The sequence below is a fragment of the Eriocheir sinensis genome, chromosome 59, assembly GCF_024679095.1.
Source record: "Eriocheir sinensis breed Jianghai 21 chromosome 59, ASM2467909v1, whole genome shotgun sequence".
Lineage (NCBI taxonomy): Eukaryota > Metazoa > Arthropoda > Malacostraca > Decapoda > Varunidae > Eriocheir > Eriocheir sinensis.
Window position 1 is genome coordinate 2,640,792 of NC_066567.1, and position 25,742 is coordinate 2,666,533.

The 25,742-nt window shown below is 43.4% G+C and overlaps 1 protein-coding gene across 1 annotated transcript in view; it reads right to left on the reverse strand.

The window, feature by feature from the left end:
• Nucleotides 1–25,742, reverse strand: part of LOC126985186 (rabphilin-3A-like) — a 216,545-nt gene that overhangs the window by 2,095 nt on the left and 188,708 nt on the right. Inside the window, exons 10-15 of the mRNA XM_050839741.1 lie at nucleotides 20,034–20,199; nucleotides 11,549–11,905; nucleotides 10,372–10,496; nucleotides 9,657–9,742; nucleotides 8,335–8,409; nucleotides 305–428 (exon numbers count right to left, since the gene is read on the reverse strand). Of these exons, the coding sequence (XP_050695698.1) occupies nucleotides 305–428; nucleotides 8,335–8,409; nucleotides 9,657–9,742; nucleotides 10,372–10,496; nucleotides 11,549–11,905; nucleotides 20,034–20,199 (933 nt within the window). The remainder of the gene's footprint in view (nucleotides 1–304; nucleotides 429–8,334; nucleotides 8,410–9,656; nucleotides 9,743–10,371; nucleotides 10,497–11,548; nucleotides 11,906–20,033; nucleotides 20,200–25,742) is intronic.

Below are 25,742 nucleotides of genomic sequence, written 5' to 3' on the forward strand. Positions count from 1 at the left end.
CGCCCCCCTCGACCCCCCTCCTAACAAGGGGGGCTGCGCACCCCCTGGACCCCCTCCACATGGATGATGCGCCGGTAAAACTAGAGAAGTACAGCAGTATGTGAGACCTTGGAAAGGTTATTATTCTCGTGGGGGCAATACTGGAGGCGCGTAGTGAATCTCCATACCTTCCCTTACCACTACTACCATCATTACCGCCACCACCACCACCACCATCACCTCTACAATACTCCATAAGAGCCATACAACCAGCACCACCACCCCCCAACAAAATCACGACACCAACAGCAGCACCAGCACCTACCCAGCACCGTGAGCCGCAGCGTCTTCCTGGCCATGTCCTGGTCCGACAGGCCGTAGTAGGTGAGCGTCTCGTTGAAGTCCGGGTTGGTGGTCTTGGGCACCGTGCGGGAGCGGAGCTTGTTGGACTGGCGGGCAGGGAGAGGACAGGTGAATACACAGGCCGTATAGTTACGCTGCTTTGCCTTATAATAAACACTCACGTAAGAAGTTCAGGTAAATCAATAGAAAAAGACGAAAATTCGAAGATTCTACTTCGCTCTGACTTAAAGTAGATATGCAAGTAAGGATTACAGCTAAGTTAATAAGTAGTAATACAGATAAATTCATTGAAAAGCAGCTAAAAACAAAGGTTATATCTATTTTGTTTTGTTTTATAGTAAACATGCACCTCCGCTGTGCAGAGGTTAGCGAAGTTACGAATCTGAGGGCCTGAGTTCGAATCCCGGATTGGGCAGTTAACGCACAGCCCACTCAGCTGTTATCCTTCCTTTTGGGATGGTCGATCAATGAATGGCAGGGGAAACCTGGGGAAGGTATGCTGGGGTAACCCGGATGTTACGCTGCCCCTGTGTCGATATAAAGGGCCAGCGGGACGGAGATGAGCACCGCCGCCCCGCGCAGCTGCAGCGTGTGCTCCTAACTCTTCCTTCCGTTATAAACATGCAGGTAAGGTCAACAGGTAAGCTAATCAAAACATGAAAAATGTTTAGTTTTATTATACGGTTTGTGTAGTTATGTTTGTAGCATTTTTTCATTGAAAGACGAAAAATATGTGGAGCGCAGGTAATCAAGCCAGGCGAGTGCACAGGTGAGGTGCTGAAAATGAAACAATTTAAAATAGCGTCATTAGTTTCGCTTTTTATGGTGTGCGGCGCGCTGGCTTCATTTCAGTATTGTATTTTTCGTGCATTATTTTCACAGACGAGCAAAACAGTCACAGCTGATTTAGGTGAGCCAAGTGGATAAAGTAAAAAGTGGAACATTAAGAGTTAAGTAAAGAAAGTAGAGTAAAGATGCTCCTGTTTTGGTAAATGAAGTAGATGCGAAAGTTATCAATATAAGTAAAGTAAAATAAAGTAAAGGACATATTTATCCCGGTAAGTAAAGTCATATAAAGTAAAATAAAACAAAATAAATTCAAATAAAGTAAAGGATTAAGTTATCAACGTAGGTAAAATAAATTACAGTAAAGGAAAATAAAGTAAAATAAAGTAAAAGGGTGAGTTATCAGCGTAAGCAAAGTAAAGTAAACAAAAAGGGAGTGTTAGTAAAGTGAAGCAAAGTAAAGTAAAGGAGTAACTTATTAGAAAAGTAAAATTAATCAAGAAAGAGTAAAGTTAAAGACGAAGTAAAATAAAATAGGTAAAACATAAACAGAGGAAAGAAAAAATAATTTAAAAGTTATGTTGTTCTCTTTTGATTTAATCGTTATTGTATTTTCCCGCTGACAGGAGGAAAATGTACACGAAGATGTGCAAAGAATGGCGAGGCAGGCAGCAGGGAGTGGAAGAAGGGTGAGGCAGGCAGCAGGGAGTGGAAGAAGGGTGAGGCAGGCAGCAGGGGAGTGGAAGAAGGGTGAGGCAGGCAGCAGGGAGTGGAAGAAGGGTGAGGCAGGCAGCAGGGGAGTGGGAGAAGGGTGAGGCAGGCAGCAGGGGAGTGGGAGAAGGGTGAGGCAGGCAGCAGGGGAGTGGAAGAATGGCGAGGCAGGCAGCAGGGGAGTGGGATAAGGGTGAGGCAGGCAGCAGGGGAGTGGAAGAATGGCGAGGCAGGCAGCAGGGGAGTGGGAGAAGGGTGAGGCAGGCAGCAGGGAGTGGGAGAAGGGCGAGGCAGGCAGCAGGGAGTGGGAGAAATTAGGAACATGGTCTGATGAGCTCAGTGTGTTGACGGTTAATAACTCGGAGCCTTCCTCTCGTGTTTCATCGTTCGCGTTCTCCCATCAAGCGACAGGACAAACCCAAACACACCGCCCCGAATTATTGGTTTTTGTTAATGATATTTACATTTTATTTTTCTTTACACCAACATATGCAAATATCATTATTATCATCATCATCATCATCATAAAAATGTTACGGAAACTGCATTAACGCGTGAAATAAATCCCATAATGAAGACCACTGAGTGCCGGTGTTGTGTTCCTGGCTGTCCTCTGTTCCTCGCTATCCCTCCTTTGTTTACAAACAAAAAGGGGGATCGCTATGAGCACGGGTCCGTGTACGCAGCTGGTCGCGTGTACATGGCTGTCCCCCCAGTGTGTTCCAGCAGGGCAGGGCATATTGTTTTATTCTTTCACAGGAATAACATTCATGAATCAGTACAACGCTCTGATTTGTAATTAGTGAAGTGAAGAGCCAATAAACAGCCTTCATGCAATGATTCACGGTAAAATTTACGGGAAATAGCAACTTCCTATTGTCAAAACAAAACTATCTTGATGTGCATATGCAGGACCGTAATTTTGGCAGATTATTTTTGAGGGTCAAGAAGACATCATAGGTTCATGAGGGGGGAGGGGAGCGAAGTGAGCAAAGTCCTGCTGTTGAGGGATGCGTGAGAACAGCTTTTTTTTTAATCAAGGGAGTAGTAAGAAGAGGAAGTGGGTTAGTGGCGAAGGTACAGGCGGGGGAGAGGAAAGACTGTTTATCAACAAGTCTTTGTTTGTTTACATTCGCTGCTGAGCATACGCAGTTCGCGGGAGGACACCAAGGAAAAGGGGGACAGCCAGGAACACAACACCGGTGATCGAACCCATGCCTTCTGAGTAGAGGACAAGGCAGCATACCGACTACGCCACCGACGAGCTAAAAGATCACCGAGCCAGCGCCATTTCTGCGAGGACTTCTGCGAGGAGACAAGCGTCAAGCACAGGACGCAGAAAGGGCGGCTGGCGCGGTGACCCCCCGCTGGCGTAGTCGGTATGCTCTCTGACATGTACTCAGAAGGGCCGGGTTCGATGCCTGACACTCAGTGGTGTTCATTACGGGATTAATATAATAAAAACAACAACAATAATAATAATAATAATAATAATAATAATGATAATAATAGTAATACCAAGCAAACAAGTGAAAGGGATAAGAGGAGATTTACAGAGAGAGAGAGAGAGAAACAGAAAGCGAGAGCGAGAAATTGAGAAACATTTATACAGCCGCGCCTTTTTATCCCCCCGGCGCCAGAAATGTTACTGCAGCGCCAGGCTCAGGTGAGTCTGACGCGGCACATTAATGTCGGCGCTCCGTTTCCTGGGAGATGCGTCAGGTGTGCGATGCCCGCCCGTCCATCCATTATCCGACGCCAAGGTAAGCTCGAGTGGGCAGGTGGGGATATATTAATGAAAGGTGAATACTAGGAAGGTGGAGGTCGTAGGAGTAAACTGAATAATTGAAGGTGAGTTGAAAATAGAAATAGGTTGGCATTACTATAAAAAGAGAAGAATCAAACACTCAGGTGAGTTCAAAAATACAGGTGAGAATATATTAATGAAAGGTGAGCAAGAGGCAGGTATAATGTAGAAGCAAACTGAATGACTAAAGAGAAGTTGAAAATACAAATAGCATAACAAATAGTATAACAAGAGAATTAGTAAACACAGGTGAGCTAAAAAAAATACAGGTGAGAATATATTAATGAGAGGTGAACATTATGCAGGTGGAGATTGTAGGAGTAAAATGAATAGCTGAAGGCAAGTTAAAAATACAAATAGGTAACAATAGTATAAAAAGAGAAGATTTATATACAAAGGTGAGTTCAAAGGCAGGTGAGAATAATTAATGAGAGGTGAAGATCATGCAGGTGTGGGTCGTAGGAGTAAATTCAATAACTAAAGGAAAGTTGAGAGTACAAACACCTTGACACCAGCACAGAAAAGAATAATTAAGCACGCAGGTGAGTTCAAAAAGACAGGTGAGAGTTAATAATGAGAGGGAAGTTTATTTCAGGTGTTAATTGTAGATAGGAAGTTGATACTGTAAACAGAGGTAAAGATAAGGTAAGGTAAGGTAAGGTAAGGTAAGGTAAGGTAAGGTAAGGTAAGGTAAGGTAAGGTAAGGTAAGGTAAGGTAAGGTAAGGTAAGCTGATATAGAGTAAAATGTGTTGAAAATGTAATACAGCTAACCAGGTGAGAGAAAGACTAGAACAGGTAAGACAATATAAATAAATGGTGAAAACAATGCAAATATCAACGGCAGGAAAGTTGATTTAGGTGAACAAAGGAGAGGTTACACGAAAAATACAAAATTAGTTGAATAAATAAAAAAAAAGGATCAGAACCAGGTGCAAGGCAGACTAAAATAGAAGAAATTACTGATGGTGCTAAAGGAAAAAAAAAAGAAAAAAGAAAGATTGAGTGCGTAAAAGAAAACTGAAATAAAAAAGCAAGAAAGAAAACTAAGAAAATATTTAAGAGGCTGCAAAAAAAATAGAAAAAATAAAAAAGGAATGATTGAGTAGGAAAAGTAAAGTGAAATAAAAAAGAAAGAAAACAATAAGAGACTACTTAAATGGGGCAAAAAATAAAAATAAAAACTATTAACGACTGAGTAAGTAAAAGTAAACTATAATAAGAAATAAGAAAGACAACAATAAGAGAGAACTAAAATGGGGCAAAAAATGAAAAAAAAAAGAAACTATTAACGATCAAGTCAAGGAAAACTGAAATCAAAGGTAGACTGAAAAAATTATGGAACTGAAGGTGATTTTAAGAGAACAGGTAAAACATATATCAACGAAAGCTGGTTGATGGGCAGGTATAAGGACACCTCTCCTCCCGAAATTGACCTCTCTTTCGGCCACCTCTTTTGATTCATTTTAGGAGCAGCGAGTAGCGGGCTTTTTTTTTATTATTGTTTCCTTTTTTTGTGCCCTTGAGCTGTCTTCTTTGTTGTAAAAAAAAAGGTTAATATAACAGTAGACAGGAGGAGGTCGATCGAGTATATAGAGCTACCCTGATATGAAAATTTGGTTGAAAATAGAAAAATCTACTAAAATGCCTTCTCCCTTCTCCTCCCTTTTCCTCCCTTTCCTTTCCCTTTCTCTCTTCCTTTTTCCCCATTCCTCTACTCCCCTCTCATTCCCTTTGCTCCTCTTCCTCCCTTTCCTTTTCCCCTTTCTCTACTCCAATTTTCCTCCCCTTCCCTTCCCTTTTCTCCCTTATCTTTCCCACTTTGCTCTCTTCTTCCTCCCTTCCCTTCCCTGTCCCAATTCCTCTCCCCCTCTCTACCTCCCTTTCTTTTCTCGCTTCCTCCCCTCTTCTTCCCTTCCTTTCCTTTTCCCCCTTTCTCTTCTCCCCTCTTCCTCTCTTCCCTTTCCCTTTCCAACTTCTTCCCTCTCCTCCCTTCCCTTCCTCTTCCTCCCTTCCCTTTCCTCTTCCTCTCCTTCCTTCTTCCTCCCTTCATTTCCCTTTCCACTTTCCTCTTCTCCCCTCTTCCTCTCTTCCCTTTCCAACTTCTTCCCTCTCCTCCCTTCTCCTCCTCTTCCTTCCTTCCCTTTCCCCTTCCTCTCCTTCCTTCTTCCTCCCTTCGTTTCCCTTTCCACTTTCCTCTTCTCCCCTCTTCCTCTCTTCCCTTTCCAACTTCTTCCCTCTTCTCCCTTCTCCTCCTCTTCCTCCATTCCCTTTCCTCTTTCCTCCTTTCCTTTCCCTTTCCCCTTTCCTCTCTTCCCCTCTTCTTCTGTTCTCTTTTCCTTTTCCACTCCTTCCCTCTCCTCCCTTCCCCTCCCCTTCCTCCTTTCCTTTCCCTTCCCACTGGTCATGACAGGTAAGACATAATAATTAAAGGTGAGTACACGGCAGGTAGAAACGAAAGCAAAGTGTATATGTGAAGCAATAGAGGCGAAGCGACACGAAGAAATGATTGAAAACTGAATATAGAAAAATGAAACGGTCCGCTGAATGCCTGTTGTATTTTGGCGTGTGTGTTTGTTTGTTTGTTTATTTATCTATTTGTTTATCTATTTATTTTATTATTTTTATGTGTGTTTATTTAGATCCTTTTCCCCTCTTCCCTCATTTTTCTTCCTTCTTCTTCGCCTTTTCCTTCCCTTTCATTTACCTTCCCATCTTTTCCTCTTCTTTCCTTCAATTTATTCCTTCCATCCTTCCATTTACCTTTCATCATCCCTTCTCCTTCCATTCCCTTCTTCCCTTCCCCTTTCTCTTCCTTCCTTCCCATTTACCTTCTTTCCCTCCCCTTCACTCCCTTCTCCCTTACACTTATCTTCCTCCCCTTCCCTTCATTCTCTTCGCCCTGATACTTCCCTCTTCCCCTCCCTTCCCTTCCCTTAACCCTTCCGCTTACCTTTTTCCCTTTCCTTCCATTTCCTTCACTACCCTTCTTCCCTTCTTCACCTTTCCCCTATTCCCATCATTCTTACACTTCCCTTCTTTCTTTCCCTTCATTTCCCTAACTACCCTTCTTCTCTTTTTCCACTCCCCTCCACTTCCTTTCTCCCCCTTCCCCTACATCTCCCTCAGTACCCTTCCCTTCCTCACCTTTCCTCCCTTCCCTTCCCTTTTCCTCCTACCTTCTTCCCTTTCCCTCCCTTCCCTTCTCCCTCTTCACCTCATTTCCCCACACTCTCTTTTTTTTTTTTTTTTTTTTTTTTTACAGCTAAGGAGACAGTTCAAGGGCTCAAAGAAAAAAAAACGCTACTTACTGCTCCTGAATAGAGGTCAAAGGAGTGTCCAAAAAGAGAGGTCAATTTCGGGAGGAGAGGTGTCCTGATACCCTCCTCTTGAAAGAGTTCAAGTCGTAGGCAGGAGGAAATACAGATGAAGGAAGATTGTTCCAGAGTTTACCAGCGAGAGGGATGAAAGAGTGAAGATGCTGGTTGACTCTTGCATGAGGGGTTTGGACAGTATAGGGATGAGCATGAGTAGAAAGTCGTATGCAGCGGGGCCGCGGGAGGGGGGGAGGCATGCAGTTAGCAAGCTCAGAAGAGCAGTCAGCATGAAAATATCGATAGAAGATAGAAAGAGAGGCAACAATGGCGGCGGAATTTGAGAGGTAAAAGACTATCAGTATGAGGAGGAAAGCTGATGAGACGAAGAGCCTTTGACTCCACTCTGTCAAGGAGAGCTGTGTGAGTGGACCCCCCCCACACATGAGATGCATACTCCATACGAGGGCGGACAAGGCTCCTGTAAATGGACGGCAACTGTGCGGGGGGGAAGAACTGGCGGAGACGGTACAGAACGCCCAGCCTAGAGGAAGCTGATTTAGTAAGAGATGAGATATGAAGTTTCCAGTTGAGATTTTGAGTTAAGGATAGACCAAATATATTTAGTGTTGAAGAAGGTGATAGCTGAGTGTTGTCAAAAAATAGGGGATAGTTGTTTAGAAGATTGTGTCGAGTGGATTGGTGGAGAAACTGTGTTTTTGAGGCGTTGAAGGACACCAGGTTCCTCTTGCCCCAATCGGAAATAATAGTAAGGTCTGAGGCTAAGCGTTCTGTTGCCTCCAGCCTTGAATCGTTAAGTTCCTGTGGAGTGGGTCTTCTATTAAAAGAAGTTGAGTAATGAAGAGTGGAGTCATCGGCGTAAGAATGGATAGGACAGTTCGTTTTGGAAAGAAGATCATCAATGAACAACAGAAAGAGAGTGGGAGATAGGACAGAACCCTGTGGGACACCACTGTTAATAGGTTCAGGGGAAGAACAGTGCCCGTCCACCACAGCAGAAATAGAACGGTCAGAAAGGAAACTGGAGATAAAGGTACAGAGAGAAGGATAGAAACCGTAGGAGGGTAGTATGGAAAGCAAAGATTTGTGCCAGACCCTATCAAAAGCTTTTGATATGTCCAGCGCAATAACAAAGGTTTCACCGAAACGGCTAAGAGAGGATGACGAAGAGTCAGTTAGGAAGGCAAGGAGATTACACTCTCTTCTTCCCCTCCTCTCCCTTCCCTTCACTCCCACTTGCTTTCTTCCCCTCCCATCTCTTCCCTTCACCTTTACATTTCCCCTCCTTCCCTCGCTGCCTTCCCTGTACCGTACAACTTTAAACAGGTGGGTTAGTACAGGTGGGCATAACGTACCTTGCTGGCGCCAGGTAGCAGGTGTAGCTTGACGTAGGGATCCGCCTGTCGATTGTTCTCTGACGGACGAAGGTTCTGTGAGGGATAAATAGATAGATAGATAGATAGATTGATAGAGATAGACAGATAAATACAGATAGATAGATAGATAAATAGATAGATAGATAGAGAGATAGTTAAATAGGTAGGCAGATAGGTAGACAGATAGATAAATAGACAGAGAGAGAGAGACTATCGGATACCTATAACGTAACTGAGGCAGGTAAAAGAACCACTCTTGTCCACCTTCCTTCCCCTTCCTCCTTCCCCTTCCCTCCCCTTCCTGCCTCCTTCCCTTAACTTCCTCTTTCCTCCCTTCCCTTTCTCTTTCCCCATCCCCCCTTCCCTCCAGCCTTATCTCCCTTCCCTTTCTCTTTCCCCATCCCCCCTTTCTTCCCCCATCCCCCCATTCCCTCCAGCCTTATCTCCCTCTCCTCCCTTCCCTTTCCCTACCCTTTCCCACCCCATTTTTCCCTTCGTCTTCTCCCTTTCCCCCTTCCCTTCACCTTCTCTTTCCCCATCATCTTTTCCCTATCCCTTCACTTTCAATTCCATACACTACCATTCTTTTCCTTTCCTTTTCTTTCCTTTCATTTCTTCCTTTCAAATCTGTCTTTATTTTCCCTTTCCCTCTCTTTCTTGTCAAACTTTCATCCTTCTCTTCTCCTTCCTTCCTTCCTCGCATTTCCCTTCTTCTCCTCCCCTTCCTTCCCCTCTTCCCCTCGCCCTTTCTTTCCTTTCATTTCTTCCTTTCACCCTGTTACTCTTTTCCCCTTTCCCTTTCCTTCTTGTCACGCTTTCATCCTTCTCTCCTTCTTCCTTCCTTCCTTTCTTCCTCACATTTCCCATTTTCTCCTCCCCTCCCTTCCCCTCATCCCTTCACCCTTCCCCTTCTTCCCCTTCACCTGGTTAGACACGGTTACCTTTTCATTAATCACCCTTCCCTTCCCCTCCCTTCACCTGATATTCACCCTTTGACCTTCTTTTCTCCCTTCTCCCTTTTCACCTTATATTTTCACCCTTTTCACCCTATATATTTCACCCCTTTCACTATAATTTCACCCTTTTCATCCCATATTTTCACCCTTTTCATCCTATATTTTCACCCCTTTCATCCTATATTTCACCCCTTTCATCCTATATTTTCACCCTTTTCATCCTATATTTTCACCCTGTTTTCAACCTCTTCACCCCATATTTTCACCCTTTCCTCCCTTATATTTAACTTTATCACCCAACACATACACCCTCTTCACCCTCTTCACCCTGCTCCCCGTACTCACCCTGGCGCTGTGTACGGTGCAGTGGAGGGCCTGGTTGTGGGAGTCGTAGAGCAGAGAGAACTCGATCGTGCCAAGCTCTGGTATACCTGTGTAAGGTGTGGGGGGCTTCATTAGTGGGCAGCGTTCAGGTGGGGAAGGGATTGGGAGGAAGGGATTGAGAGGAAAGAAAGAAGGTATTGGGAGGAAGGAGAGGAAAGGAAGAAGGGATTGGGAGGAAGGGACTGAGAGGAAAGGAAGAAGGGATTCGGAGAGAAAGAGGAAAGGATGGGAGGGCAGGAGGAAAGAAAGAATGGGAGAGAAAGAGGAAAGAAAGGGAAAGAAGGAGGACAGTAAGGAAGAAGAAGAAGAAGAAGAAGAAGAGAGAGAGAGAGAGAGAGAGAGAGAGAAAGGAAAGTATAGAGGAGGAGGCTTACGTAAGGATACAAAAATGAGAAAGAAAAATGAGAGGGAGGAGGGACATAGGTTAAAAGACACACACACACACACACACACACACACACACACACACACAAATATTTGCTAAGCCACTCGCCTATATACAAGAATTTTTATTGCCTCTCTCTCTCTCTCTCTCTCTCTCTCTCTCTCTCTCTCTCTCTCTCTCTCTCTCTCTCTCTCTCTCTCTCTCTCTCTCTCTCTCTCTCTCTCTCTCTCTCTCTCTCTCTCTCTCTCTCTCTCTCTCTCTCTCTCTCTCTCTCTCTCCCCCCCCCCTTACCCTGCTGGTCGCGCCCCGTCACGCCCGGCGCCATGAACACCTCGTCCACGCTGCTGTTGGTCATCACTTCATCTTTGCTGGACGAGTCGCGCGACAACAGCGAGTCCTTGGAGTCGCGCGAGCCCCTGGGGGGAGAGCGGGGTTACGGGGACGACTACTACTACTACTACTACTCCTGTCTACTATTATTACTATTAGTACTATTGCCACGACTATTACTCATATTACAACTGTCACTACAACAACTACTACTACTACTACTATTACTATTACTTCTACTACTACTACTACTACTACTACTACTACTACTACTACTTCTACTACTACTACTGCTGCTACTACTACTACTACTACTACTACTACTACTACTACTACTTCTACAAATTACTTTTTATATACACCTACCACTGTAAATAAACGTTATGATAAACTTACCTGATTTTGAGCATTATTATTTTACTTGCTTATTCTGATATGTTTAATACTTTCCAGGTGGTTTCAGCCATCACAAATTACGGTTGCACCTGTCCAATTATCACACATGCCACCACTGCCTTTCATACCTGGCCGCGTGCACCTGTGTGTCTGCCGCTCACCTTTACCGACACCCACCTCACAGGCCACACACCTGCCCATTGTTACACCACTCACCTGTCTGTTCCTCCTACCTGTGTGTCAATCAAGGGCCTGGACTCGCCTGCACACACTCTCTCTCTCTCTCTCTCTCTCTCTCTCTCTCTCTCTCACACACACACACACACACACACACACACACACACACCTGTCACCACCAAGGCCTATACACACACCTAGCACACACACCTGCCTCGTCACACACCTGTCCTTTACACCTTGACGCCTACACCTGAGTTTCACCTTCACAAACAGGAATAAACAAACACACCTGGTCAAGCGAATTACCTGTACACACAAACATAAACACCTTCACACAAACGCACCTTTACACCTGCACATTCTCACACACACACACACACACACACACACACACACACACACACACACACACACACACATTCAGATTCTTCCCCTCACCCTCGACCACACGCCCCCCTACATATTCACGCCCCCCATCCCCCACTTTAGAACCCCTCAACCCCCAAACCCCACGTTCCTCCCCCCCCCACACGCCCCCCCTTATACCCTTTCCCCCACTTACCTGGACTCCCGCGAGGTGCACGGCGATTTGCCAAGCTTCGGGTGTCTCTTCTCCTCCTTGGACGCCTCGGAGCCGCGGCGGGACCAGAAGCCGTTGACGGTGGGGGAGGCCTGGCCCGCCCCCACCCCCGGCCCCATGCTGCCGCTGCTGCTGCTGCTACTGCGGTTCATGGGGTGCGGCGAGCGGGGCGTGGAGGGGGCCGCGGGGTGAAGGGGGTCCGTGGCGGGGTTGGGCGTGACAGGGCCGCTCCCCGAGTCGCCTGTCCCCGCCCCGCCCGCCTCGCCCTCCTCCCGGCTCAGGTTTGGGGAGTCACTGACGGAGGAGTTTGATCCCCTGCCTGAGTCCCGCCATGCTACCCTACGGAGGAGAGGAGGAGGATTAGGAGGAGGAGGAGGAGGAGAAAGGAAGAAGAGGAGGACAGAATGGAGAAGGAGGAGGAGGAAAAAAAAACAAAAAAACATTTGAAGTGTCTATCCAAGATTCTGTGACTCCGATGATGTGATAATGATTTGTAGCTGCGAGTGCTTCTAAGTCTTCAAATTTGTTACGTAGGCTACGAGCATTTATATAGCATGCTTTAATATGATTCGAGTCGGGGGTTGCGCGGGTTAAGTGTTCCCTCACGGTGGAGCTGCTGGTGTTCTCGCCTTGGCGTTTTTTGGCTTTCGAAGAGCCACTTGGTCACAGAGCAGCCTCCCAAAACGGGCTGCTCCAACAGGGTTTAAGTGGATGCCATCAACAAGGAACAAGTCTGAATCGTAGTAAAAACTGTTCCACAAGTTAGCGAACTGGACGTTTTCTTGAGAGCAAAGGGACTGAAGTCTGTTGTTCGTGCTGAAGGCCTGACTGTAAAAGCTAGATTCGGCACCGACCCTCGGGAGGATTCCTGAGATTATGATGTGGAGGAGGAGGAGGAAAAAGGGAAGGGAGGAGGAAGAGGAGGAGGAGAAAATGAAGGAGAAATAGGAGAAGGAGAAAGAGAAAACACAGGAAGAAGGGGTTGGAGGAAAAGAAAAAGAGGAGGAAGGAACTGGAGTAAAAGGAGAAGGAAAAGCAGAAGGAGAAAGAGGAGAAGGAAGGAGGAGGAAGAAAAAAGAGGAAGGAATTGAAGTAGGAGAAGCAAAGGAAGGAATATGAGTTGAAGGAGGAGCAAAAGCAAGAAGAGGCGAAGAGACGAGCGGAAGAATAGGAGGAGGAGGAGGAGGAGAAGGAGGAGGAGGCGGCGGAGGAGGAGGAGGAGGAGGAGGAGGGTATAATCTTTAATAATGTTTGGTTATGGTAAGATACTTCCTCATTATCTCCTTTTTTCCTCCTTTTAAGCAAATGTTGGTAATACACACACGCACGCACGCACACACACACACACACACACACACACACACACACACACACACACACACACACACACACACACACACACACACCCCTCTCTCTCTCTCTCTCTCTCTCACAAAAAAAAAATACATATGAAGAGTAAGGAGGGACGGAAGGAAGGAAGGAAGAAGGAAAGGAAGAATGAGAATGTAAGGAAAGAAGGAAGAAAGGAAGGAAGGAAGGATGAAAGGAAGGAAGAGTCGAACCGTCGAAGAACGTAAGAAAAGACAAAAGGAAGGAAGGAAGGGAGCATGGGAGAAAGGAAGGAAGGAAGGAAGGAAGGAAGAAATTCAAGAAGGAAATAAGGAAGAGACGAAGAAAGGAAATAAATATAAACGGAATGAAAAATGGAAGGATGAAAGGAAAAAAGAAGTAAGGAAGTAACACAAGAAAGAAGCCATGAAAGAAGAAAGAAAATAAGAAAGTAACGAAGGAAGAAATGAACCAAGGAGCGAAAATAGCAAAAAAAAGAGAAAAAAGTAAAGAGCTTTGTGTGAATATTGAATAGATGAAAAAAGAAGATTAAAAGCATAAGAGAACAGAGTGTGGTAAAGATGAAGGAGGAGGAGGAGGAAGAGGAAGAAGAAATAGGAAGGAGGAAGAGGAGGAGGAGGAGGAGGAAGATGTGGAAGACAGGTAGGAAAAAAATATCAAAGGTGAGAAGACCCAGCTGTAATCCTATTAGAGGAGGAAGAAATGAGGAAGGGAGGGAGGGAAGGAGGGAAGGAGGGAGGGAGGGAGGGAAGGACAAGAAAGAGACGGAATGAGGAAATGAGGGAAGGAAGGGAAGAAGGCAGTCACTAATCTCTCTCTCTCTCTCTCTCTCTCTCTCTCTCTCTCTCTCTCTCTCTCTCTCTCTCTCTCTCTCTCTCTCTCTCTCTCTCTCTCTCTCTGTCACATCGTAATTAAATAATCTTCCTTCCTTTCCAAAACCTTTCAATTTAAATATATTTTCTACACGTGTCTTTCCTCTTCCTCCCTTCCTTCTTCCTTCCTCCCTTCTCCTTCCTTTCTTCGTTTCCTTCCTTCCTCTCCTTCCTTTCCTTCTCTTCTCTCTCTTCCACTCTCCTTCCCTCCCTCTCTTTTACCCTCTACTCTCATTCCCTCCCTTCCTCCTTTCCTTCCCTCCTCTTACTTTCTCTCATTTTCTTTTCCTTTTTTCCTCTTCCTATTCCTCTTATCTCCTCTTCCCTTTCTTTCCTTTTCTTTCTGTCCCTACTCTATTCCGTCTCGCTTTTCCTTCCCTCCTCTCTCTTCCCCCACTCCTTTCTTTCCTCTTTTTCTATTCCTTTCTTCCACTCCTCCTCTCCCTCCTTTCCTCCATTCTTCTATTCCTTTCCCTCCCGTCTCGTTCTTCACTTCTCATCTCTTCCCTTCCTTCTTCCTATCCTTCCGTCCTCTCCTTGTCTCCCTTCTTTTCCTCCCTTCCTTCCTCTCCCCTCCTTCCCTTCTTCCTTTCCTTCCTTCTCTCCTCCCTCGTTTCTTTCTTTTTTCCTCCTCCTCTTACGAAACGCATTCCCTCATCCTACACTTTCCTCAAAATCTTTACTTAATTAACTCTCTCTCTCTCTCTCTCTCTCTCTCTCTCTCTCTCTCTCTCTCTCTCTCTCTCTCTCATCCTCCGTCCTTTCTTCCTTTTCTTCCCTCCTTTCCTCCCTTCCTTCTCTTTTTTTTTCCCTTATCTCCTTTCCCTTCTCCTCTCCTCTCTCCATTCTTCTTTTCCTTCCCTTCTTTTCCCTCTCGTTTCCTCCCCTCTCTCTTTTTCAACTTTCCTCCTCTTCTCTCCTCTCACACTTTTCCTTTCCTTTTCCTCTCGTTCTCCCGGACTCAAGACTTTCAAGACACTCCCTAATGACTTACGTGGCTCCTCGTCCCTCTGCCCACCTGTAACACCTACCGTTCACCTTGTACCTGATTAATTAGTGATTCGCCCTGTTACTACCTGTCGTATTGTTATGGTTCTTTTTATTTTATTTTCTGCCCCTTAATTTGCCTCCTTTCCTCTTAAAAATAAAAGCAAATAAAGGTGTTGTCCTTAATTTTTTTTTTATCTTATTCTTATTATTTTCATTCTACTTTCTTCTTCTTCTTCTTCTTCTTCTTCTTCTTCTTCTTCTTCTTCTTCTTCTTCTTCTTCTTCTTCTTCTTCTTGGTTTGATTGTTATGCATATTATTTAACCTGTTGTGTCATGTTGTTATTTTTTTTATTTGCATTGTTGTTGTTTTTTGTGTTTTTTCGATATAGTCCGTTTTTTCTCTTTCCGTATTGCTAATTTTCACCTCTTTCTTATAACTTTTCCATGTTTTTTTTTTGTCATTTTTTGTCTTTTCTGTTTTTCCTTTTTCCTCCTTTTATTCGCATTCGTCATTTCCATCACTTTATTTTCACTGTTTTAATTGCTTTCTTTTAATTGCTTTCTTTTAATTGCTTTCTTTTAATTGCTTTCTTTTCTATTTCGACTTATTCTTTGTCACCGTTTCCTTCTTTTTTCCAAATTCTTAATCTCTATCACTTTTTTCATTTTATTTCTTTGTCTGTTTCTATTCTGATTTACCTTTTCATCTATTTTACATGTTCTTAATTTTTACAACATTATTCTCACTTTTTGTTCATTATATTCATCAATTTACACCCGCAGAAGCATTTTTACAACCTTCCTTTCAACCTGTTTATACATGTTTTCTGCTTTTCATACATATCTACACTTGTTTATATATGTTTTCTGCTTTTTATACATATCTACACCTGTTTATACATGTTTTCTGCTTTTCATACATATCTACACTTGTTTATACATGTTTTCTGCTTTTTATACATATCTACACCTGTTTATACATGTTTTCTGCTTTTTATACAAAGTTACACCTGTCGACACTCATTCTTACCTGTTTACACCTACTTTACCTGCGAACACATCTATTACTGTGTGGGTGTAGGGGTTAGTGTCCATCTATTACTGTGTGGGTGGGTGTGTTAGTGGCCCTTCTATTACTGTGTTGGTGTGTGTGTTAGTGGCCCATCTATTACTGTGTGGGTGTGGGTGTTAGTGTCCATCTATTACTGTGTGGGTGTGGGTGTTAGTGTCCATCTATTACCGTGTGTGTTAGTGCCCCATCTATTACTGTTACTGATAGGTGCTACACTGCCACTCGCGGTAGGTAGACAGGGGCTGCCAAGTATAGGTCAGTGGGCTTTTTGCGAACCCCTTACGTTCTTATGTTCTTACTAAACACCGCCCGGGGATGCCCGGGGTTAAATTAGTCATATATTCATTGTTCTTATCATCAAATATATCTTAAAATTTGATAATAAATGAATATACTGTATGTCCATCATCATTTGGCACCCTAATGGATAGTTATATAACGAAGCCTAGCCTCACTGTCCAGATTATTTGCATATTCACTTAGATTGTGTCATGAAGACGGGAGGCACGGGCCAGCCATCATCAGGGGGCAGGGGCTCAGCTGATCGCTCTTGCCTCCCAAAATGGCTGACAGTTGTTTTTCCTAAGACAAAAGCGAAGCGGTGTGACGTCAATGCAACCCCTCTATAGCAGCCCATTGTGGCGCAGGCAAGTGTTTATAGTGGCGCCATCTTTACTTTTCAGCATTTTCCGTTTTAGAGCCCTGGTTGTATAATAAAAATTGTTGGGGGTGCGTTGGAGGGTCATGCGACGCCGATCTAGCAGAGTTTTTGTGCTATTAATATTTTTTTCTCTTTTCTCCCCTTTTTCTTTTTGTTAAATTTTCTATATATTCAACTATTTTTCTTTGTTTTTTTCGTTTTTTTCCGTTCTTTCTTTTCTTGTCATACATTCAACATATTCAACACATTTTCCTCGTTCTTGTTTATTTTTTCTTTTCTTTTTCATCAATGTCCATATTTTTTCCTTTTTTTCAAGCTTTTGGCAGCCTATATTCCTTCATTTTTTTGCGATCATTTTTTTCTCTTATTCGTTAAACTTTGAGTACATTCACCTCTTATTTCTTCGTTCTCTTTTCTTTTTTGCCTTTCCTCTTTTTTGTTAAACTCTCATATATTGATTTATTTTCTCCTATTCTTATTCTTTTGCTTTCTATTCATGTTTAACTTTCAGCACGCTCATCCATTATTTTGTTTACCATCTATCTATTCTATTATGCTATTCAATTATTCTACGATTCTATTTATCTATTATTCTATTTATGTTCACCTTTCGGTATGCTCATCTATTATTCAATCATTCAATTTTTATCTATTATTTTATTCATTTTATTTATGTTCACCTTTCAACATGCACATCTATTATTCTTTCGTTAAATTATCAAGTTCAATTTCTTTTTTTTTTCTTTTCTTCTTCTTCCTCTCACGTTTCGCTTCATATTTTCCTTTCAAGTTTCATGTTTTACCTCCGTCCGTCCTCCTCCTTCTCTCCTTTCATCTCCTCTTATTCCTCCTCTGTCTCTCGTGCTCTGAAAACATCAAATATTTTCTTTTTTATTCTCACGGTCTGATTTTCCTTTTTCCTATTTTTCCTTTTCGTCTTCTTTTGTCTTTTATATTTTCTCTAATGCTTCTTTTTGGTGTTTTTTTTAGGCTTCTTTGTTCTCCATTCTTCGTGTTCTTGGTGTTCCTGTTCCTGTTCCTGTTCTTCTAATTAGCTTTTTAAGTCTTATAATTCCTGTTTTTTTTTTCTTTTTTCTTCTTCAACTTTTCTTCTCGTATTTTTTTCTTAGTCTTGTCCATGTTTTCTTTTTCTTGCTCTTCGCCTTCTTCTTCTTCTTCTTCATGTTTTATTCTTTCTTTTTCATTCTTTTCCTTCACTAATTCTCTTTGTTTCATATTCTTTTAACTTTCTCTCCATTTTTCTTTCCTTCCCGTGACTTATTATTCATGTTAATCTTCTTTCATTATTTTTTCTCATTTTCTTTCCTATCTCGTTTATTATCATTATTCAATTTTCATTATTTCTTCTTTTATTTTTATTTCGTCTATTTTTAATCTTATTTCTAACTTTTTCGTTCTTATTCAATTACTTCATGCTGATTTATTATTAGTATTATTTCAACTTACTCGACATCATTCACTTGGTGTGTGTGTGTGTGTGTGTGTGTCTGTGTGTGTGTGTGTGTGTGTGTGTGTGTGTGTTCCTTATTCTTTGACTCTTTCATCATTTTTTTTTCAAACTTACGTCATCTTTTATTTCTCTTCCTATCGCCTCCCTCCTTTCGCTCTTCTTTCCCTTTCTTCTTCTTCTTCTTCTTCTTCTTCTTCTTCTTTTTACTATAAGGTCACCGTTTGGAGTTGTAGCTCACGGTTTAAGATCCAAATCCTTAATGACGTCACGAGGCACTGGGGTTCGAACCTCCTCGCCCTGACACTGCACTTTCTTGCCTATCTCTTTCACGCCTCTCCATTCCCCTCTCTCCTTTTTTACCGCCCGCAAGGTATTGTTTTCAGCTGTGTAATTTTTTTTTTGTCTGTAACGCGATAACTTTTGAACCATTACAGCTAGGATGTTGAAACTTCATAGGTGGACTACTAAGGGCCCCACACAGGACAAGTACGATTTTCAAGGTCAAAGGTCAAGGTCACCGAGGTAAAAAATAAAATAATCCTTCCACTGGCACGAGTTTTCAGAGGTGAAGCAGAGCAGGATCTCGCCCAAGACTTAATTGCATATTTTCACATTTTGAGCACTGACCAGAGGGTGTTGGCAGCGGGCGGTTTGCACTCATTAGTTCTCCAATGTCTTTTTTCTTTTTTTTCTCTACTTTAGAATCCGATCCTACCCACTTTGTATTCTTCATTTACTCTCTCTCTTTTTCTCTCATATTTCTTTCTTCTTTCCTTCCTTCCTACTTTCTCTCGTCTAGTGTTTTTTTTTTCCTTTATTATTTTTATTTGTTCTTTCATCTTTCCATTCTTTTGTCTTTTCAGTGTATCTCTCTCTCTCTCTCTCTCTCTCTCTCTCTCTCTCGGCACCGCGTAACGACTTCAAGGTCCCAGTGATTGCATTTGAACATTTTTTCCTCTCTTATTTTCTTTTCTGTCTTCTGTTGAGGCGAAGGGACGTGTATTTTTCCCCTTTTCTTCCCCTTTTCTTCGACCTCCTTTTCCTCGTATTGATTGATTTATCTTTTCTTGGCTAGTCGTGGTTGAAGACGTAAAAGAAACGATGATGATAATAAGGAGGAGGAGGAGGAGGAGGAGGAGAGGACACTAATCTAATCATGAAAAAGAAAGAATAATAAAAATAATAATAATAACTACTACTACTACTACTACTACTACTACTACTACTACTACTACTACTACTTCTACCACCACTACTACTACTACTACTACTACTACTACTACTACTACTACTACTACTTCTACTACTACTACTACTACTACTACTACTGTTTTCACCTATAAGACAGAAGAAAGGGAGGAGGAGGAAGGGAGCTGAATGAGAAGAAGAAAAGAAGGAACACAAAAAGGGAGATAGTTAAAATAATAGTTGCACCTTAATTTCCAGCTATTTACACCTTTTCATGATTTACAACTTAATTTTTCACCTGTTTCCACCTTCAGGTATACCAATTTACATACATTCACACCTGCAATTATCTCTTTACCTTCTAATTTCTACCTCTTCGCACCTGCCCACACCGTCTCACACCTGTGCTACCTAAACATCCCTCGGCTTACACCTGTTTACAATTTCCCACCTTGGCAAATACCTGTTGACACCCAAGCTATGTAACGTAAGTCTTCCCTGCTTCCACCCCTCCCCACCCCCACATAACCTTTCCCCAACCAACATAACCCTTCCCAACCCCACATAACCCATACCCAACCCCACATAGCCCCTCCCAACCCCACATAACCCCTCCCAACCCCACATAACCCTTCCCAACCCCACATAACCCCTCCCAACCCCACATAACCCTTGCCAACCCCACATAACCCATACCCAACAACACATAATCCCTCCCAACCCCACATAACCCTTCCCAACCCCACATAACTCTTTCCAACCCCACATAACCCTTCCCAAAACCACATAACCCTTCCCAACCCCACATAACCCCTCCCCACCCCACCTGTTGACACCTGTGCGAGCCTTAATTAGCACCTTACCTGAGGAGGGGCGAGGGGGACCTGTCGATGGCCTGGTCTCGGCGCAGCTCGGAGCGGGGGGAGAGCTGGTGGGGGGAAGGGGAGTAGTAGGGGGAGAGGAGGAGCGAGCCCACCTCCCCCCCACTCTCCCTGCTCGGCGCCCGGCTCAGGTCACGCTGGGTCACGGCTGGAACGAGAGGTCAAGGTCACGAGGGATCACGAGGTCAGGCCAAAATAAGCGAAGAACATAATACAGGCATAAGAACATAAGGTCGCGCTTAGGTCCCACTGGGTCACGTTAAGCGAGAGGTCAAGGTCACGAGGTCAGGCCAGAATAAGTGAGGAGGAAGAAATGTAAGAAAGGAAGGAGGAAAAAGAGATATTGGAAAGGGAGGAGGAGGAAGGGAGATAAGAAAGGGAGGAGGAGGAAGGGAGATAAGAAAAGGAGGAGGAGGAAGAGATATCAAAAAGGAAGGAGGAGGAAGAGATGTAGGAATGGGAGGAGAAGGAAGAGATAGAAGAAAGGGAGAAGATATATAAGAAAGGGAGGAGGAAGTAATATAAGAAAGGGAGGAGGAAGAAATATAAGAAAAGGAGGAGGAAGGAAAATAAGGAAGGGGAGAGGAAGGTAGATGAACGCGGCAGAAAAGGAGAAATGAAAAAAGTGACATGTTTGGAACTTCAGGAATTGTGAGAGCAAGGCGACGGGTGCGAGGATACCTGATCGAAATGTACAAACTGATGAAAGGCTTTAATACGGGTCATGTTAATAAGGTTCGGTGGTATGAGAGCTCGGTAGGACACGTAGCAATGGGTTTAAGTTGGATAAATTCAGATTCAACAAGGGCGCGGGATAGAATTTTTTTTTTAACAATGCGATGGATGAGTGGGACAGGCTTTGGGCAATGTTATGGGTGCCAATACGATAGACACATTCAAGAAGAGGTTAGATAAGACTTAGTATCATGGCTAGGGAGGGTGGGTGGGGATAGGCTTACAGGACCTGCTTTGTATAGACCTACCAGACTCTTGCAGACTCCTTACGTTCTTATGTTCTTACGTTCTTAGGAAGGCTTGGTGGAGGAAAGGGTGGATTAAAGGGAAAGGAGGAAGGGTGAAAGGTGAGGGGTCAATGAAAGGAAAGGTGTTTAAGGGAGAAAAGGGAAGGGAGGAGTTTGTAAGGGAGGATATATGTAATGAAGGGAGGGAGAAGGAGAAGGGACATGGAAGGGAAGGAACGGGGAAGGGATGGTATGGGGAGCAAGGAAATCAGGGAGAGGGAGAGAAGGAAAGGAAAGGAGGGAAGAGGAAAGAAGGAGGGGGAGAGGGGGGAGGGGTAATAAGGGTGTAATTTGTGTGTTGGGAGGAAGGGAAAAGAGGTAATGTGTGTGTGTGTGTGTGTGTGTGTGTGTGTGTGTGTGTGTGTGTGTGTTAATTAGCTCAGTTGCGGTTCAGGTTGTTAACTTCTCTCTCTCTCTCTCTCTCTCTCTCTCTCTCTCTCTTTACCACACCGTCATCATGCCAATTACTGTATGTCTGTCTGTCTCTCTACGCCACTTTACGTCCGTCTGTCTGTCTGTCTGTCTGCCTTCATTTCCGTCTCCTTGTTTGCAATGAAGTCTGATTTTATGTAATTTTAAAACTTTGCTATTTCCTTTTATCTCGACATAATAGATTTGTTAAAGAGCTTTGTATCCATCTGTCTGTCTGTCTGTCTGTGTGCCTGTCTGTCTGTCTGCCAAGCTTCCCTTCACAAACTAACAAAGCAACTCGTCTAAACCTTTTCATTCCTCTCTCTTTTGTTTCTTGATAAAATAAACTTGTTGGTGTCCCTTACATCCAACCATCCGTCTGTCTGTCTGTCTTCCTGTCTGCGTCTGTCTGTCAATCTCTCCTTCACACTGACAAAACACGTCGTCTTCCCAGGCAAAAACGGCCTTATCCCTCAGAGCCAATGAACAGTGTGAATCAAACCAACATTTTCCGTTCTATTTTTTATGTGAAACCAATCATTCGGGCGAGCTGGGAGGGGAAGGAAGGAAGGAAGGAAGGAAGGAGGGCAGGAAGGAAAGAAGAAAGGAAGGAAGGAAGAAAGAAAGAAAGAAAGAAAGAAAGGAAGGAAGGAAGGAAGGAAGGATGGGAGGAAGGAAGGATGGGAGGAAGGATGGGAGGAAGGATGGGAGGAAGGATGGAAGGAAAAAAGAAAGAAAGAAAGAAAGGAAGGAAGGTTGGGAGGAAAGAAAGGAAGAAGGGAGGAAGGGAAGAAAGGACGGAAGGAAATAAAAAAAAGGAAAATAAAAGAAGAAAGTTGGAGGATGAAGAAAGGAAGGTAGGAAAGAAAGAAGGGAAGGAAGAAGGAAAAGGAGGCAGGGAAAAAAAGAGGGAAAAAGGAAAGGAAGTAATAATGTAAGGAGAGGCAAAAGAAGAGAAATAAAAGAATAAAGATGGAAGAAAGTGAAAATGGAGGAAAGAAAGAGAGGAGAGCCGAAAATAATTGAAATATATGGAGGTTAATAAAGAAGTAAAGGAATGGAGGAAGGAAGAGGCATAAAGAAGAGGAGATGGAGGAAACGAAGAGAAAGTGAATCAGGAGCAAGACATCGGAGGGAGGAAGAAGGGAGATAAACGAGAGAGAGTTTGGAAGAAGAGGAAGACAGGAAGATTGAAGGAGGGAGGTAAGAAGGAAGATATTTGGATGATTGATGTAGAGGAGGGAAAAGAGAAGATGGAGGAGGAAGACGAGGAGGAGGAGGAGGAGGAGAAGAAGAGACGTTTAATTCACTCCTCTTGCCTTTCCTTCCTCTCGCATTTCCTTCTCCTTTCTTCTCCTCCTCTTTCTTACTTCTTCCCTTTTCCTCCTTTCTTCTTTTCTTCCTTTTTCCTCCATTCGCGAAAGAGTAACGACCAATTTTTATATGATTTAATTATTTTCGCATTAACTAATTCCTAAAAAAAAAGTTTCTGGCGGTTGACTCGATTCCAGATAGATAGATAGATAGATAGATAGATGGATGGATAGATAGATAGATAGGTAGAGAAAACAATTGCCGGTCTGTATTGCATCACCTCGTTTGAACTGGCAGATTGTTACTTTAAGCTATCAAGTTAGTTTGGAGCCGAAAAAAGTAAGTGAATAAGTAAGAAGTAAGGTAAGTAATGCAAGTAAGATAAAGTAAATAAAGCAAGGTAAGTAAAGTAAGTAATGAGCTTCTTGAGTTTCTTGAAGCTTTACATTTACCGCGTCAGAGAGGAAGGGAGGATGAAGGAGGAAGAGAGAAAGAACGGAAGGAATGAAGGAGAAAATTAAAGTAAATGAAGAAAACCAGAAGGAAAGGAGGTCGGTAAGAAAGAAGTAATGAAGGAAAGAAAGGTAAAGAAGGAGAGATAAAAGAATAAAGACTGAAGGAAGGAAGGAAGGATGAAGAGGAAGAGAGAAAGAACGGAAGAAATAAAGGAGAAAAATAAAGTAAATGAAGAAAACGAGAAGGAAAGTAGGTCGGTAAGAAACAAGTAAAGTAAAGAAAGATAAAGGAGGAGAGATAAAAGCATAAAGACTGAAGAAGGTGAAAATGGAAGAAAGGCAACTCAGACCAGCTAGACGAAGAACCACAGAATATAGGCCCGGACTTTTAAACATAGTCACCTCAGCTCGCCTGTTTGAAAAGCCTCTCGTAGTAGTTGCTGGGATTTCCATGGACTGTTTCGGGATCCTAGTGAGAGTTTTACCCGACTTCTGCATCATGAACGTCAAAAACACCCATGAAAACCCAGTTAATCTTCTCTGTGGCCTTGGGAACTAGTGTTGGGAGTTAGATACGTTTTACCTGATTTCTGCACCGTGAATGTGAAAAAACACCCATGAAAACCCAGTTAATCTTCTCTGTGGCCTTGGGATTATAGTCGTGATGGGAGTTAGATACGTTTTACCTGACTTCTGCACCGTGAATGTGAAAAAACACCCATGAAAACCCAGTTAACCTCTTGGCTGCGGATGTCCTACATGAAGACATCACCTCTCCTCCCGAAATTGACCTCTCTTTCGGCCACCTCTTTTGATTCTTTTTTTAGGAGCAGCGAGTAGAGGGCTTTTTTTTATTATTGTTTTTTTTGTGTGTGTGTGCCGTTGAGCTGTCTTCCTTGTTGTAAAAAAAAAAAAAAAAAAAGCTACAGGAGTGAAGCGATAAGTGGCTGCTACAATTCAGTGAAGAGAATGCAAACTCCTGCACTTGGAAGGGGAAATCCAGCATACCAATAACACATGGGCAACACTCCACTATCCACCACAGAGGCAGAGAAAGACCTGGGACTACGTATATGTTGCAAGGATAACAGTGAAGGCAAAATCCCAACCAATCGCAGCAGACGGGTTAATCTTTTTTGTGGCCTTGGGAACTAGTGATGGGAGCCAGATACGTTTAAGGACATGAAACCCAGAGGAAGGAAAGAAAGAAAGTTGGAAAGTTTCGTTTACTCGGCGCAACATCTGTGGTCATATGCCGGGAGAGACAGAAGGGGAAGGAATTATGGGAGAAGAGGAAGGAAAGAAGGATGGGAGGACGGAAGGAAGGGAGGCAGGAAGGGACGGGATGAAAAGAAGAGAAGGAAGAAAGTTAAAAGAAAAAGCGAGGAAAGGAGATAAGAGAAACGAGGGGAAGGAAAAAAAGAGGGTAAGGAAGGAAAGAGAAAGGAGGCAAAGGAGAGAAGGAAGAAAGTTAAAAGAAAAAGCGAGGAGAGGAGAGAACAGAGAGAAACGTAGGAAAGGAAAAAGAGTAAGGAAGGAAAGAGAGAAGGGAAGCAAAGGAGAGAGGGAAGGCGCCATGTTGCTACCGAAAGAGACGCGCGAAATTCAAACTGATGATTCAAAAGTGTTTTCTTGTGCTCTAAGGTCGATAGTATAAGACATTTACGCTTTTCATATCAGCTATTTCTAACGGTCAAAGAGGGGGACAATCAGGTTCTAATGAATGTTTCTTTAGGTTCACGGTACAGAAGAAGGATAAAACAACCACCAGGGCCATAAAATTAATCCTGGAAATGCCCCAAACTCCTACGAAAGCCTTGTCAAATATGGGAACTTAAGCAACGAAATTTTTAGTGATACAGCCCTAAGTATCGTCAGGATCACAAAAACGTACCTAGAACCCAAAAAACACTTACTACATCAGCACCAACTTGAATTTCGTGCTGCCCTTTAGGTAACACGGCGCCTGTGATGAAGTTGGCTAGACTCTCTCCTATTCTACGGCTCCGGTAAGACGGTAAAGAAGGATCGCTTGTTTCTGAAACCGTGCAGCGTGTCGGAAATTATGCTGTTAGCCTCCACGGACTTGGCAAGACTGTCTATACTAAATTTTTGGAGCATCTTCCCTTCCACTGACGTCAAGGGAAGGAGGAGGAGGAGGAGGAACAAGATAGAGGAGAAGTAGGAGGAGGCGGTAAAGAAGCAGGAGAAGGAGGAGGAGGGAAGAGGAGGAGGAGGAGGAGGAGGCGGATATATGGGAAAGATAAAGAAAATTAATGAAGGAAAAATTAAGGAAGGAGGGAAAGAAAGAGAAGGAGGAGGAGGAGGAGGAGGAGGAGGAGGAGGAGGAGGAGGAGGAGCAAGAAGAAGAAGATAAGGATGAGGAGGAGAAGGAGGATATGTGGGAAAGATAAAGGATATTAATGAAAGAAGAATTAAGGAAGGAAGGAAGGAAAGAAAGAGGAAGAAGAGGAGGAGAAGGAAGAGAA